General features: G+C 43.8%; 1 protein-coding gene across 2 annotated transcripts in view; it reads left to right on the top strand.

Moving 5' to 3' along the window:
• Positions 1-9,663, top strand: part of MCAM (melanoma cell adhesion molecule) — a 172,792-nt gene extending 163,129 nt beyond the window's left edge. For both annotated transcript variants that reach the window (XM_069224843.1, XM_069224844.1), the window contains exon 16: positions 6,685-9,663. In XM_069224843.1, the coding sequence (XP_069080944.1) occupies positions 6,685-6,714 (30 nt within the window). In that variant the 3' untranslated portion in view covers positions 6,715-9,663. The remainder of the gene's footprint in view (positions 1-6,684) is intronic.
• The last annotated feature ends 6,156 nt before the right edge of the window (positions 9,664-15,819 follow it).

Below are 15,819 nucleotides of genomic sequence, written 5' to 3'. Positions count from 1 at the left end.
TGCTGCCGCCAAAATCGAATCTGTTCTGCGAACAAAGCGAAGCTTGCACTACTACTGACATACATGAACCTTTAGGACCAAAAGGAGCTTTTTGGGTATAATACATTGTGCAGCACCAGCCAAATGCAGGAAAGCACAGTTATTAAAGGCTACTTTCAGTTAGGCAGCAGCTATGCTCAAACAGATGCAAAAGTGGAATAACACATCTATTGTACAGATCTACAGTGTCACACTACAATCCTTCTGAAATGTGAGAAAAATTGTACAGATGAGATTCACATTGGAGGTAATTTGTCCTGTGAAATCAGGTAACTCATTACTCCTGCAGTTTAAGCAACGAAAACAATAACTGTCTTTTCATTCTTCTGACTGTTTTCTAAAATAAACAGCGAAGATCAGAAAGGAGGTACTTATGCCAAAATGTTTACTGTATGCACTCTACAAGACATTACAGGAAAGACAATCATTCTGCATGTTTTTTACACAATCCGAGATACAACATTTTTTTTGATCTGACTAAATTAAACATAGTATAATAGCTCTTTGAAACAAACTACTAACCGCTATTTTGCACTTGAGATGTCGCTTTTATTCCACGTCAGCAAGCTTACTGTTTCTTTCATACAAAAGCACAAGACAAGAAGGATTTAGGGGGGTTGTGGGAAAGCTTTTGGGGTGACTATGTACTATAAGAAATAATATACCCTCTACCATACGTGAAAATGAAAATGCGAGTCACCCCACAGTTTCATAACCTTATAAAGGAACTAGATCTTCAGCTTCTTTACCATATCTGATCACGGAACTCCTCTGTGACTTGGAAAATCCTTATTTTTTTATACTTTCCTTTACTAATTTTCTTGTGAAATGTTCAAAATATTTAACATATCGGGCATTACCCCAGTTCGTACGCCTTGATAGAAGTAATACTTGCAGTAGTATCTTCAAATGCTAGTTTTTTGGAGTGTTTCTCGTTTCAGTTGGTATTTTTGAGTAACTGGTACAACAGTTATTGTCCAATGTGACGCAACAGAATCTAGCTGAAACCGACTAAAACCTAGTTAACTGGAATTACGAGCCTGGGTAGCGACCGTAGAGCAGGCCATATCCAGGCGATGACAAGGCACGCATCCAAGTAATCGGCTGGCACTGCATCATGTCAGCGCTCGTCACTGCCTGTTTTGAGTGAAAAACATTTGCATGAAATCCCCTTTCAGAACTGTACTAAGTTGCACCAATGGTATCTAAGTTACGTTATTAGCCTGCATGATTCTTACTTTATTCCCTCACCCTCTAATCTTTAATCACTCATAAACCAAGAGGCGGCTAAGTGAATTATTAAATCATTACAATAGTAATTTTAGAACACATGTATTGTAGAAAATTTTAAAAAATGTATCAAAAACATACAAACTAAAAACTGATTTCATTTATGAACGCAAAGAATGCATATAGTGAATCATAAATATATCTACTGTCAATACAATAATTACAACGATAACAGTAGTCACATAATGAAAAAATAAAATGATTATTATTATTAAAGAATATGATGTAGAGGAGTATCATGAGCAGATCTGAGAAGATTACAGAAGCCAGCTGAACACTCGTCACCTGATGCTGCTGGCATCTACAACAGTTTTATAGAGGAAGCGGCCCTGTTGCAGTACTTTCATTCAGAAAGTAGCCATTGTATCAGTGTCACCATTTGGAGAAGAGCACACCTCTTAATTGTGGATGCACATACTTCGCTGCTAAGGAAAAAAACACATTACAAACTGGTTTTACAACCACCTAAAGGCAATTTTAAACACCAGTGGCTGTTTGGTCAATGGCACAAGGAGTAAAGCATATACGCAAACCCGCATCAAAGAACCAAATCTTTTTACCTGGCAGAGCCAGTCTTGGGAACTCGTACTACAGCAGGAATGAGGTAAGTAACGCAAGGGTAACTAACAGTATACCAAGCGATAAGAGGAGAAAAAGATTAGATGTGAGAGGGATATGTCTGGGGTTGTCGAGTTCCACAGTGGATCTCCCAAAAGTGCACAGGAGGAAGGTTCACACCATAATTGAAGAAAGGAAGATAGTGGGGGCCACTTGTATCATCTGACAAGACTTCTACCAGTCTAAGGATGCCTGTATTCCTATTCAGAGTGGGTGTGGCCTAGCCATTTGAGCTAGACTCTTACTTATAGAGCAGGACGAAGCCTGAGTGGCTTATGGTTGATCCCTGGCTGTAGTGGTACAGTGAGCAAAACAGGATCCTCATGAATGTGGCTCAGAGTAATTGCCACTGCCAATGGTTAATTTAAGTGTTCCACCCACACTTGTTGAATGTCTCAGAAACACGTCCAACAAGACACCTCTGTTACAGTAGGCTGGCAGCTGACCACCACCCTGGTATTAAAACAAATTTTGTGGTTCGCTGTATCAGGAGGGAAACCTAAACTACTGGCACAAATCATTAATATGCCCTTTAAGGTGTGTGTACCATAGGGTACAAAAGGTATATCATGATGGACAGCAAGATTAATGGAATCCCTGTGTCAGAAACTATTTTTGGAGAGTTGATACTTCACCATGAAGGATTCTATCGCAGAAAGGTCCTTCGATTCAACAGTATTAACCAACAAGTGGGCAGGGTCAGTCTAGTCTACTGCCCCAAAGATCACTCTTTGAGGAAGGAGCCTTGGCTAGAGTCACAGAGGTATAGGCACCTCTTAGAGGTGATTAACCTGACATACTCCCATGCACATAGACACGCAACTAGCAGAAGACAAAAGGTTGGATATCATTGCAAGGAACTAGATGCTTTAGCTGATGAAATGTAGTTATTTCATATTTCATAGGCAAATGATGAGATCATAGAATGCTGGCTGATACGATTATAACGAGACTTATAACCACATAGCAAGCAGGACAAGAAGTTTAATGTCTTTACATCCCAGTGCAAAGGAAGAAAGCACATTAAATAAAACCAGTACTCCCCTTCGCTGTCTCAACCAATATATCAGAAATAATTCATAATGACGTTGTGGGATATCATCTCACTGCTAGTAGGAGATCTCTTCACAACCTACAAAGCTTCCAAACCTGGGAAAGTTTCTGCTATTTATGGTAGCAGCAAACATACACTCCTTATTTTATTATGCTGCAAAAAACATTACCTGGTGTGTTTATCAAATGGTGGTCGCACATCTATGCCGAGAGCCCATGAATGTGTACCCATAACTAAATGACTGATTCCTGGTGGGGCATTCTGTAAGAACATCTCAATCAACAGTATACAATATTTTGTATCTGTTTGCATTTACAGGTAACACTATATTCTAAGAGGGAATGAGTGAGAAGTGATACAGAGTTTGCCAAACATCTAACCATACAAAACCAATAAGAGAAGAACCCTACTGTGCTTAGCCTTTCTCCCCATACCAGCCCAAGGGATCACCCTATGGTATTAAAAGCACTCTCACTCACTGGTATTTCAAGTGGCATGCTTCATCATGAGCCCTCGTGTATCTAGATGAGCTCAACCTTGGTAGCCAGGGGAGCTCTTTGGTTATTGGGTGGGATCCTAGATTTAAAATAGTCTGGGATGCCCTCAGGGTTAATTTTATTTTAAAAGGGCACTGTGATGGAGTTAAAAACAGGTGGGGGTGCACTAAAGAAATTAGTATCCTGTGTATCCCTGGGTCAGCATATTTCAACCATCACACCAATGCCTCACCAGGGTGGTATGATTTTGTCTGGTCCTCACAAGGATCTTGTTAGTGACCTCTTTGTGTGCATTTGGCATCCACCAGCAACGTCAACCCCAAATGATTCCTAAGACACCCCACCCCCAACCACACACACACACACACGCAGGCAGAGAGTCGAAGGGGACTGAGGCATCTTGCCAATGGTCCCAGAAGAACATCTGACCTCCTTGGCTCAAAGAGGGTGAAGATGCAGCCAAATATGTGATACGTGCTATCCTTGATACTTCTAATTGTCTGGACTGAGTGGTTGGTACCAGTGCTCTGTTTCAATGCGAAGATGTGATCTAAAGTATTTTTGGGTGACATACAAGCCTCTTTTGAGTATATGTCATTCAGTGACTCACACCTATCTGACAAGAGCTGCTTCTGCATTGGAAAGTTCTAAGGAGAGTAGGGTTACAGATTGCTCACTTGGTCTTTCCACTATCAGTCAAGGACCACCTCCAGGCAGCAGTGAACATCCTGACATCATTGGGGTTCTCAATCAACCTGACTCCTTCACAGAGGCTTTCCTTTATAGGAGCTGTGTTTAACATCATGAAATTCAGGGCTTTCCCTCCACTGCAATGAGACCCGGACATTTATGCTATGATCCCAATGTTTCAACCTTGGTCCTGGATCTTAGTGAGAGCAGCTCAGAGGATTCTTGACCGGTTAGCCTCCTCAATCCTGCTAGTGGACTACGCCAGGTGGCATCTACGGGTTCCCTAGCACCTAGAAACATGTCAAATGCCATTGAGGTTTCAGAGGAGACTGCATGCAAACGGCTGTGGTGGCTACTTACCATCTCCCATCCTCAACCACAGCTGATGGTGGTGACAAATGTGTCACTGCTGGTTTTGGGAGGCCACCTCAGGGAGGTGTAGACCAAAGGACTTTGGTCTCCAGCAGAAACCCGGCTTTATTTTAATCTGTTGGAGTTGCAGGCCATTTGACTGGCACTGAAAGCTTCCTGCTATCCATCAAGGGAAGGCTTGTACAGGTTCTCACAAACAACACCACCACCATATGGCACTGTAGAAAGCAGAGTGGAGTTGGGATCTGGGTCCTGTATCAGGAGGCCCTGTGCCTCTGGAGTTGGCTGGAAGGCCAGAACATCTCGCTGATTGTGAACCATCTAGCAGAATCCTTGAATGCCAGGGCAGACAAGCTCAGCTTGGCAAATCCTGAATAGTATCTGCATCTTGAGCTGGCACAGGACATCTCCAACAGTTAGGGGAACCCTGGCTAGGTCTTTTCACCACCGCTTAGAATGTGCAGAGACTGATCTTTTGCAGTTCTCGCACAAACATTTGCTTGGAGATGCCTTCAGGACGGAGTGTATCGTAAGAGTCCTGTACACCTTCTTGCCTCTGCTTCTCCTACTGTGAGTTTTGAAGAAGATTAGAAATTACCTGGTCCCAGTCATCTAAGTAGCTCCAGATTGGCCTGGAAAGAACGGCACCCAGAACTTCTGGGGATGAGTTTCTGTTTCCTAATCAGACTATCACTTCAGGGAGATTTTCAGTGGCAGCAGCAGGGCAGGGTTCTGCACCCAAACCTGCGCATTCTAGAGCTCGATGCATGGAGATTGAGCAGCAGCAGTTGACTGCATTTGATCTATTGCCTGAGGTTGTGGATGTCATCCTTGCTGCCCAGCATCCATCTATGAAGCCCATTTACTCTGGGCACTGGGACAAATGTGTTGCCTGGTGTGGAGTCCACAGGGCAGACCCTCTGAAAGCCAAACTGGGTGAAAGGGATGACTGTCCAGAAGAGGGCTCTTTTGAGATGGATAGTCCTTTGCATTAATATTTTGTATGCATTGGCCAAAAAGCATACTCTGGAAGGCCTGAGAGCCCATTCCACCAAGACTAAGGCTGCCACTACTGTGTTGACACATGGAATGCCTGTCCTTAACATCTGTTGGGCTGCAATGTGTTCATGAAACATTACTGCCTTGACAACCAGGCCCAACAGGAGGGAATTTTGCATGAAAATGTGTCTGCTGGATATATGCACAGCAAACACATGATTATTGAGGCACATAATTACTAGACTTTTTTGTGTAGATACCCAAATGTGGAAACATTCAATATCGGAACAGACAATACTTGTATCTATGTTTGCTGTTACTGTGACCTGATGTAAGCCTGCCAACTAGTGGGGCTGCTTTGCAATCAGTGTACATAAACAAAAAAAACAAAATGCTATTCCAATCACAACACTAAGGGTCTATTACAAGTGGCCTGTAAATCCTAATGAGGCTGGTAACAGCAATTATAACTACCATATCGAGATTACAAGATCTGTGAGAACAATGGAAGAAATAATAATATTATACAGCACCATAAAAATGTGATCTTGTAGCATGCTTCCCAGCCTAATGGAAGAAATAGAATCGGAAGGTGATAGCCACACAACTGGCCATTGTGGGCTTACAGTGAACATCCGTTGTGAGTTGCGCAAAGTTTGCCTTGTCAAAATCAAACTTCTTTTTTTTTTTTTCCAACATGTTTTCCGGCGCAACTACTAGACGCCAGATTAATGCACAGCATGTGAACCTAGTATAGTGTCAAACTGTTACAGGTGAGTATAGTTTTCCTTTTCATGGGCCCAGTAATGATATGACAGTAATATTTTGCATTCAAAATCTTATAGTGAAGGCATAGATAATAAGACAACGTGAAATAAATGGCTGCATTAGTACAACGAACAGGGCATGAGTAAATTGGAATACTCCAAAATTATCTTTAGATGTACAGTTTAACAGAGAGCAGTTAGTCAGTTAACAAATCAGTGTGTGCTTACAGTGCATATGTGGGAAGATTCACATGATGTGGTGTAATTGTCATGTGACTGTTTAAAACTGAAATATAGCAATACTAACAATTAGCCAAAAATGATGAAATGATCTCACCTTTTTTTCCTAATTTTGCAGGGAGAGAAATACATTGATCTGAGAAATTAAAAAACAAAACACGTTATCCTTGTCCCCCCGAAGATCTGTCACCCCCCATCGCCCTACTCTGTTCTCTTCTTCTCGAGACCACCGCTTTGCCAAGGAGAGAGCACAAGCAGAGATTGCTGCCTGGATCCACAGTATGACCCTCCAGCAAGAAGATGGGAATCAAACACAGCACAAAGCAGACCTACGAGAGAGAGAGTTGAGACTTCCTGCCACCAAAAGGGTACCTTGAAGGGGTTTCTGAGGGCCTGGAGCCACCTGACAAACTTTAGGAGGCCAGCGGCAGTCATAGCCTATTCTCTCACCACAGGGACCTGCACAAAGCCACATGGGGAAAGACAGAGAAAGTTCCTGGCTGCTAAGAATTTTCAGATGTCTATTACTGTTCTCTATAAATAAGTTTGTTAATTCTATTCACCATTGCCATCATTTTGGTAGTCATTTTGGTATCATACCACTCTCCTAATTATAATGCTGCCACTTCTAGATTTGCCGCCACAACACTCCCGCCCATTGAGGAATCCCTCAAGTGTCTTTCACCCACCAAAGTCTGCTGCACCTCCACATTTATTTTACCACGCCACCTCTGCATGATTGCACCACCTTTCCAGTCACCATCTCCCATGTCAGCAATTATCCCTTAGGGTTTACCACTCCCACTTGGTCTTAAGTACACTAGGGCCATGCATTGACAAAATAGAGCATCCCATCACATCAATGCGTGATCACCCATTCTAACGTGAAAAGTCTTCGGGGATAAATGGGAACATTGCTCAGGCCAGAACCTTAGAGCAGGGCCCAGTCAGTCCACACCGGGAAACGGCCTGTGTGGAAGCAACATCGTTTTAGATCGGACTCCTTTCCCTGTTTATAAGAAACTTGGAAAGAAGAACCTCTGACGTGTGACCCAGCCTTGGTATGTTGTCATCAGCTGTGAGGTAAAAACATAAGGATATGCAAAAGGTAGCACCACTGAGGAACTACGTGTACAGCTTTGTAAGACGATCATTTCTGAAGACATAATCTGCCTTTATTCGTTTTAGCTTGTATCCATGCTCTCCGAAGGGGCTCTCGTCACCCTTCAGAGACTGTGTGCACTTCATATTCTGCCCCAGTGCGTGCCCTGTATGTGCGTGCCAGCGCCGTGTAAAATATGTTTGCAGTGTAGATGCAAAAGCATCCACGTGGAAGCTGAGGCAGTCCTTCAGACGCCACCTTATCTCCCATTGGGCAGCCTTGAGTTCCATTACATCGAGTCCTACACACACCCTGTGAGACACTCACAGGAAACACTTGGGGCCTGAGTTATACTTTTTTAGCACCGCATTTCCGTCATTTTTTTACGTAAAAGCGGCGCAAACTTACAAACTATAATTGAATTTAGTAAATTTGCGACGCTTTTGCGTTAAAAAAAATGCCCCTAATGCGGCGCAAAAAAGGTATAAACCAGGGCCATGGTTTCTCACCAGTAACGCTGTTGCTCTTGGTGATTTTCCTTTTCCTCTAGATTCACTGTGATTTAAATATTCTCAGGACTCCAGAAAGCCTGGGTTTCTGGTCCTTCATCAAAGACGTGAGACATGAGTTAAGCATAAAGCCCCCTTTGCCTTCAGAGATAAGGGACCAAAGCTGCCTCCAATGCAGTAGTTTGCTACCAGTCCCAGGGCCACGTCGGGGTAGCAAGCTACTTATAAATACTCATAACAAACCAGTGTTTTTCCCAAATGAAACCTTTATTTGTGGGAACTTAGACTCATATCTATACTTTTTTAGCGCCGCATTTGCGCCGCTCTTTAATGCAAAAGCGGTGCAAAATATGACGCAAATGCAGTGCTAAGAAAGTATAAATATGGGCCCCAGTATTCTTTTGTCAAGAATGTGTTATAGAATTGCATGCTTAGCATGCTCCTGCCTTGTAATGGATGAATCTGGAACGGTTCTAATAAAATGTTGTAGGAGAAGAAGTGGGGCTCTAGATCCTTAGCACTACGTGTTCACCAAGGGTAGGGAATGCAGGGCACAGCGGAGGTAACAGGTCTCGTATCTCACAGTTTCTACACCTCCACAGAGTATGCCTCCTACCTGTTTGAAAGAGGTCATAGGGGTTGTGATACAAAATTACATCTTTTCCACAGAAATATCCTCTAAGGCGTGCCCAGGCCAGTCCTGCTAGTAGGAGTGGCAGGAATGACTTTTGGCCCTGTCCTTAGTTGCTCTAATGTCCTAGTGTTTATGTTCTGGGAAAGAGAGATAAAGTTTTGCATCAGCGCATCAATTGATATGGAAAGTCTGGGCTTAGCAAGGGACACTTCAGTCCACACCAGAGACATTGTTTCCCTCTACAGATCAGTATCAATTTCGCTCCCACATCAACTTTCAAGGTTGAGAGGTGTATAGCATAGACCTTTCCTTTCCAGTTTCACCTCATCATTTTCAGGGAGGCCTAAAGCTTGCATGCGCTTCCGTGCTGATGAGCTACAGGCCACGTGTTGTGATGGAGGGATGATTGTGACATTTAGTCGCATTCCGGCTCCACCAAATAGATTTACATCAACAATCATCTAGAAAAGACCAGAAAACCTGTGCTACTTCTAATCACTCCCACGACCAGGTGTAAAACAACTGAAAGCGGAAAGGATCAGGGCCACAGAAACTGGTGGCTTTTTTGGCAATGGGGCTATATTGGTTGGAGCCCATCTGATCGTCTTGGCATCTCCTCAGGTAGGAGCTGTACCTTTAAGTACGGAGGTTCATTCTGGAGCAGGAGTGAACCTGGGCCTTGAGACAACCACGAGAACTTGATAATCAATATGTCAGAGAATGACCTGCTGCAGCAGTCGGCGAAAGCTTTGTTTATATATATATATTTTTGTTGGTTTGTGTGTAAATTTAAGAGTTGACTTGTTCTTTGCATTTTTTTAAAGTATTAATAAAGGCCACAGTCCTGCCTCATTCCTTGTGTGTTTTTTTGTTGTGATGTCTGTCAAACAAAATTTACGGGGAGTGTCACCGTTTGACAGACCAAGCATGAACTCTTTGCCTGGGTAAATTCATACCAGAAGTCTTCTCGAAAGAAAGCCCAGGTGAACTTGGTGGGTACGGTTGTGTGAATACAGTATGAGCTAAGTACCCTTCTTTCTGGAGGTGCCCTTGAAATGCATTATGTGGCAACATGGATGAACTGCTGATTTTCATGCAGTGGAACTTTCATAGATGTAATGCTGCAAATTTACTGTCTGGCCGAGAATTTACAGTAGTAAATGTTAAACAACAGTGGCAGTAAATTAGTTCTTCTGCCCTTTTTAGATATCTCACTCAACTGTCTGTGCTGTGCCTAGGGGAAGGCACCCTTTCAGTTAGATAAGATAATACCCCAAAACAGTGGTGGGAAAGCCAGAACATACTTGGAGGTCTATTTTAGGGATGAATTTGAAATGGGATGATTAACTCAGCCAGCACTCCTCGGGCCGTGTTATATATTGTGCCCTTGGGAGTGCAACGGGCATGAGCGCCTGCTTTGTGTGACCTTGGGGCACAATGGTATTACAGAAGGGGCGGCAGACGCTTTTGCAACCCCTTCTGTAATACTGATAGCACTGGCGCACATGTAGCGCCAGTGCGATCATGAGTGGGGATTCCCTCATTTGTATGGGGGTGTGGCCTTTGCGAATGTGGAATCTCTTTGCCTCTGCACCCGTGATGTTTTATGGACGTGGGCGCGAATGCAAAGAAGCTGTCAAGAGGCGCAATGAAAGTGCACCACAAAAACTTAGCACACTCTGAGTGCGCCCTCTGATCGCAGTCCTCTGGAGGGTAGAAAGTGGGTCCCATGGACCCCACCAGACATCCCCTTGCAGGCAGGTGCAGGCATTCACTAAAGCTGCCTGCAAAGGAATCTCTAATCCTTCCTTAAAGTGCAGGCGGATTTCCGCCTGCACTGTGAAATACGGCGGCTTTGAAGCAGGTGCACCTATTTAAAGGTGCGCCATGGTGTAGACAGAAGAAGTGCACCTTATCTGTAATTTGGGCCCAGTTATTTAACAAATTTTTTTTTCAATAATACGGCATGAGGAATTCCCCATGTGAGGATTCAGCTGTATTATATGGTATGGTTATGTGACCTTACTGTGTAAGACACTTGCAAAAATTGTCTTGAGTCCAGTAAGGCTCGTTTGCAAAACCTTTAGCTCACCGCTGGGTAGCTGTGGCTTTGACCACCAAGGTTTAAACAAAGGAACTAGAGTAAATCATTTAGACGCACCAAACAACAAAACAAAAAACACAGAACTAAAGCAATCTGACACAAATTCATAAAAATAAAGTATATTTTAATTAAATTTTAAAGACTAAGATGAGCAAAATCCACCAAAGGGTTCCGGAGATATAGATGTTTAAAGAAAACGTAAACCTCCGTTCTTTTAGTCACAGATGCAAATAAGCATTGGTAACCGTAAAGTCTGGAAACTTTTGAACAGTTTGAAAGAGTTGTATTTGGCTACTCTGGCCTGACCAGAGCAACCAAATCCAGCAGGGAGACGTTCAGGGGGCCACTTAGAAGTATTTAGACAGTTACCTGGTCACCAAAGCTTTCTCCAGTCCAGTTTGGAACCTTACACCACAAACGCAATAGACTTTCGTTGGGTGGTCCAGATGCTGATGATACAGGAGATGGAGGATACTCAAGGATGTTCTGGGTGCTGTGTGGCATATGGGATTGTCCTTGAGGTACTCCTCGGTTCACAGGTCATGTGGGGTGACTTTGGCCACAGAGGTTGGGGTCCCTCTAAACCCTCTTTGAGCCAGTAGAAGGCCAGCTGCTGCTGGGCTACCATTCTCCTGTCACAGCGGGTCCTGCAGTATACTTTGGAGGAGGCTAATGTCTCTCCTGGATGACCAATCTAGACAAAGATGACACTCCTGGGTCCTGCAGACTCAGGTGCAACTTTTGGCTATCATGGATCAGTCTCTTGGGGAGCCCAGTGGTGGTCACCGGCGATTCTGATGTGCCAGGTCAGGCTACTTCATCTTTAATGGCCATTGTGCTGGTACCAGGGGGGTCAACACACTGGCCCATGGAATCCCATCTTTGGTCTGGGGCTTGGGAGCGACTTTTCTTCAAGAAAAGCCACAGGCAGAAAAGCCACTGGCACAGTCCTGTCTTCGCTAGCCCAAGCTACAGCAGGTGCAGTCCAACAGACGGTGCAGCCTCTCTTTGCCAGGTCTAGGGGCAGCAGGGCACTCAGGGTGCCAGTGGTGCCAAATTGTTGCCCAGAAATGCCCTATGGTGAGGTTGATGCAGTCAATAGCCAATGGGCTACCAGGATCACTCCTGCCCGATGACGACTTCCAGCTATGTGTGACATCTAGCAATCCCAGGGAGCAATATTCTGCCCACTAACAAGATGTCTGAACCCTTGCGTGGATATTAGGAACTTGGTAGCCTACCCTAGGGGGTGGCTACCTGTGGCCTACATATCCACGGGAAAACAGGTTTGGGCAGTGGCGTTTGAAGCTTGCCTTTTGGGCCAACATCCTGAGCAGCTTCTTGCAAGGAGGCGGTAACACCTCCCACTGTAACTTGTTACCATTGTTCCTAAGCCTGGATTCACACTACTCCTGGAGGGCAAAGAGCTACTTGGTGGCCAGCAACCATTTAAGGACACTGGACAAACTGGGCTAGAGAGTGGCAACTTTCCAAAAGTTACTTTTTCCTTAAATTCGAACGTAGGCCTCAATTAGGGTTTAAAGCCACAATTAATTTAGTACCTTGAACTACCCATTTTAGTGGTCTAATTCAGAAGTTAGCCAGGCTGAGGGGTCAACTGGCAACTCTTGTGTTAGCCAATGGGGCTACAAGTTTTTGCACAACAAAACAACTATTTGAAGATATTGCGGTCAGGACAGATAAAAAGTATATGTCCTACTTAATAATATAGAGCTCCCTGCCTCAGGACTGCAGAGGCCTTCCTTAGGAGACACTTACATATACTGTTAAAGGAAGTGGAGGTCTTCCATTGGTTTAAATGGCAAAGTTGAATTAGCAGATTAAAACTCCCCTGTCAGGCTACAGTGATAGTTTGGCAACCATTCTATACTTTGTCCCACACAGAGTGGCACAACCAGTGCTGTAGCTGTGGGGGGACACTCTGTCTTACATGTCCTGGGTACTCTTGACATATTCTAGGGACTTACAAGTAAGTCATCTTATGCCAACTGGGGGTAACCAATTCAACATACACTTGTAAGAGGTTAGATCAGTGGTTCCCAATCTTTTGACTCCTGAGGACCCCCACTGAATCACTACTGGAAGCAGGGGACCCCCAAGCATTTTTTTTTATTTACATTTCAAACATTAAAACAGTAGTTCTAAAAAAAATACACAAACAAGTACACATCAATCAAATACTCAAATTACTAAAGAAATAATTATTTTATATTGAAAAAATATGCAAAAATCGAAATATTTTAATGGGAAGGTTGGCACTGCCTCTCAGCGACTAACTTTTCAATGTTTCGTTTTATTTAGGAAAACTAAATCCTCAGGTCATAGTCTACATTTCTGAAACAGTTTTTGTTTTTATTTTTTAGGTACTTAAGATCTTAGAAAGTTTTTTCCCATAAATATGTGGTGGGGAAAGGAAGTAAAACCATAGGACCTCTCATCTCTCCATAGCGTCTCTGTAACATGTAATTCATTTGTTTTATAGCACCTATCATACCAGTGCAGGGTGTCAGAGCATTTTACAGGGCACTACAAGGTATAGGATTGATATGTCATCCACACTGGTTAGCGTTCACTTTATTAATAAGAATGTATTTCTACGCAAATTAGCAGATTAAGGAAAATGAAAGAATGGGAAAAAAACATAACTTTCTAATTTGTGCCATGCAGTTTGCATGCCCTCTTTCATGACAGTTCATAGCTCACTGTGCTAGTTTTCGAGTGTAACTTATGAACTGCACAGTAACAAAAGAATCTCTGTAACAAAAGCAGTAAACCACTGTGCTATGCACATAAAATACTGTTCTTTGCATGACGCAAGTTCTTTGCAGCAGGCATATTAACCATCTGCGCTACTTTAGATGAGTCAAAACTGCCACTAGACAAAACTCCCCTCTCTCTCCAGCAGGTACATTAATCACCAGAGTTATCTTGACATTTTCATTTTTGCCTGAAAGATGCTGGATGTACAGGAACTTTGCAGTGTTTTTAAAACTACTGCACAAAGAAAGTAATAATATAAAAATACATGTGTTTCTGTCAGAGGCCCTAGCTGAAGGGCCTTCCTTCCATCCCAGGCCTGCAGACCCTTAGGAATGTGTCACGGACCCCTAGGGGGCCGCGGACCACAGGTTGGGAACCGCTTGGTTAGTGGCACGGAGGTCTGGTTAGCAGCCCTCAGTGCACTCTCAAAACTCGAAAAACCAGCAACATCACTCCAAAACTTTGGGGGTGAACATGCAAAAAGAGGCAGTTTCGTACACCCCACTTCTGACAGATACCTCTAAGTGCTGATTCACCACCTGGAATATGCCTCCAGGTGCCAGACTGGGTACAGAGTTTTTTGTAGCACAAGACCACGTGGCGTCATGCAGTTCTACCATGGCTCCGTACCTCCCTGGCAGTGATGGCTCACAGACATATATATAAGAGCCATCCCTGTGCAATGATGGCAATTCCTTTCTTCCTAGGCCTTCCAATGCGGATCTGGTGCTCCACCAAAGTCATTTTTCAGAAGACTCCAAAATACATCCACAGTGTCTCTACTTAAAATAACAGGATTCAAGCTATGATGTGACTGCAGGTTGCAGATGTCCGTCATGGACCCCAAGAGATGTGCACACAGTGCCTGGGCTCAGGACACAAAGAAAGGAAGTTGTGTGATAAGTGCACACTCATGTAGCTCGGGTGATTTAAGACAAAGGTGAAGTTGTATGTTGCTAATCACAAAAAGTAGTTAAGGCCTTCACATAGATTCCACTTCACACTGCAAGCCAAGTCTATCACAGGGCCATTCTTGTGACGGATTCCCCTTCTGACTCAAAGTCTGCGAGTAAATTGAATTTCAAGTACAAACACAAGCACAAAAATGCAAGGCAGGACTCGACTCAGTTCAGCAGCTGTGGCTCCAAAGAGAAGAGAAGGCACCAAGGCCTCAAGATGTCAGTCGCACTCAGTCAAGGTCACTGGATATTGATTTTATCCAGATATGCCCAGAGTTCCCAGTGCCATCACTGATCCAGCAGTAGATTGAGGCACATTTTCAGTTCACTTCCAGTTCTCTCTGGCATACCTTCGGGCTACACAGTTCAGCAGGGGCCGTCATTTGGGTTACTGCCTGCGGGAATTCCCTGGCACCATTTGTCCCCTTCTGACTCATTACAGGGCTTGTACTGACTTCGATATAGACTTTCTCCATGGATCAAGATTGACATCAAACCCCTACACTGGTGCCGGCACCGGTAGATGATGTGGTGCCAACAGCGGTGGATGATGCAGTGTTGATGCCCATGTTGGATCCCATACTGGCATCACCTCAAGCTTGACCTATGTTGGGCTACGGAATTACAAAGTCATAACCTGTTGTCATGCACATTGACTCTAACCCTGTGCCTCTAATGTATCACACATATTGACAGAGGCTCCAGTCTCTTTTTGCCTCTGATTCTTACCTTGTGTCACAGTAGATTACACTGCAGGATATTGATGATGATGGTGGAGAGGGTGGCTTGCTCTCATCTCATTACACTGATGATCTTTAAAATACACCAATAAGCTTGATACCGCCCCTTAGACTCAGACAGATCTTGACTCGCCACATGGGCCACATAACATGAAAAAACTGTCTAATTTCAAATGGTGGTTCCGGGGACAACCTAAGTTCTCAAATTACAGTTGCCCTCCAATGAGTCTAAAACACATTTTTTTTACAGAAATCCTACAGCCTAGACCATCACTATCTGAGCCCTTGCTCCAATTTACTGAAATCCATACAGATACTCTAATGGCTGCTTGATCAAAACCATGTTCTTTCCTGCCCGTGAGCAGGCAGGTAGCCAGACGTCAGACCAGTGCCCGGTGACCCTGATTTTGTCATCAAACACCTC

The sequence above is a fragment of the Pleurodeles waltl genome, chromosome 3_1 (genome assembly GCF_031143425.1).
Source record: "Pleurodeles waltl isolate 20211129_DDA chromosome 3_1, aPleWal1.hap1.20221129, whole genome shotgun sequence".
NCBI lineage: Eukaryota > Metazoa > Chordata > Amphibia > Caudata > Salamandridae > Pleurodeles > Pleurodeles waltl.
The sequence above is the reverse complement of the archived record's forward strand: the minus strand, read 5'-3'. Positions and strand labels throughout refer to the sequence as shown.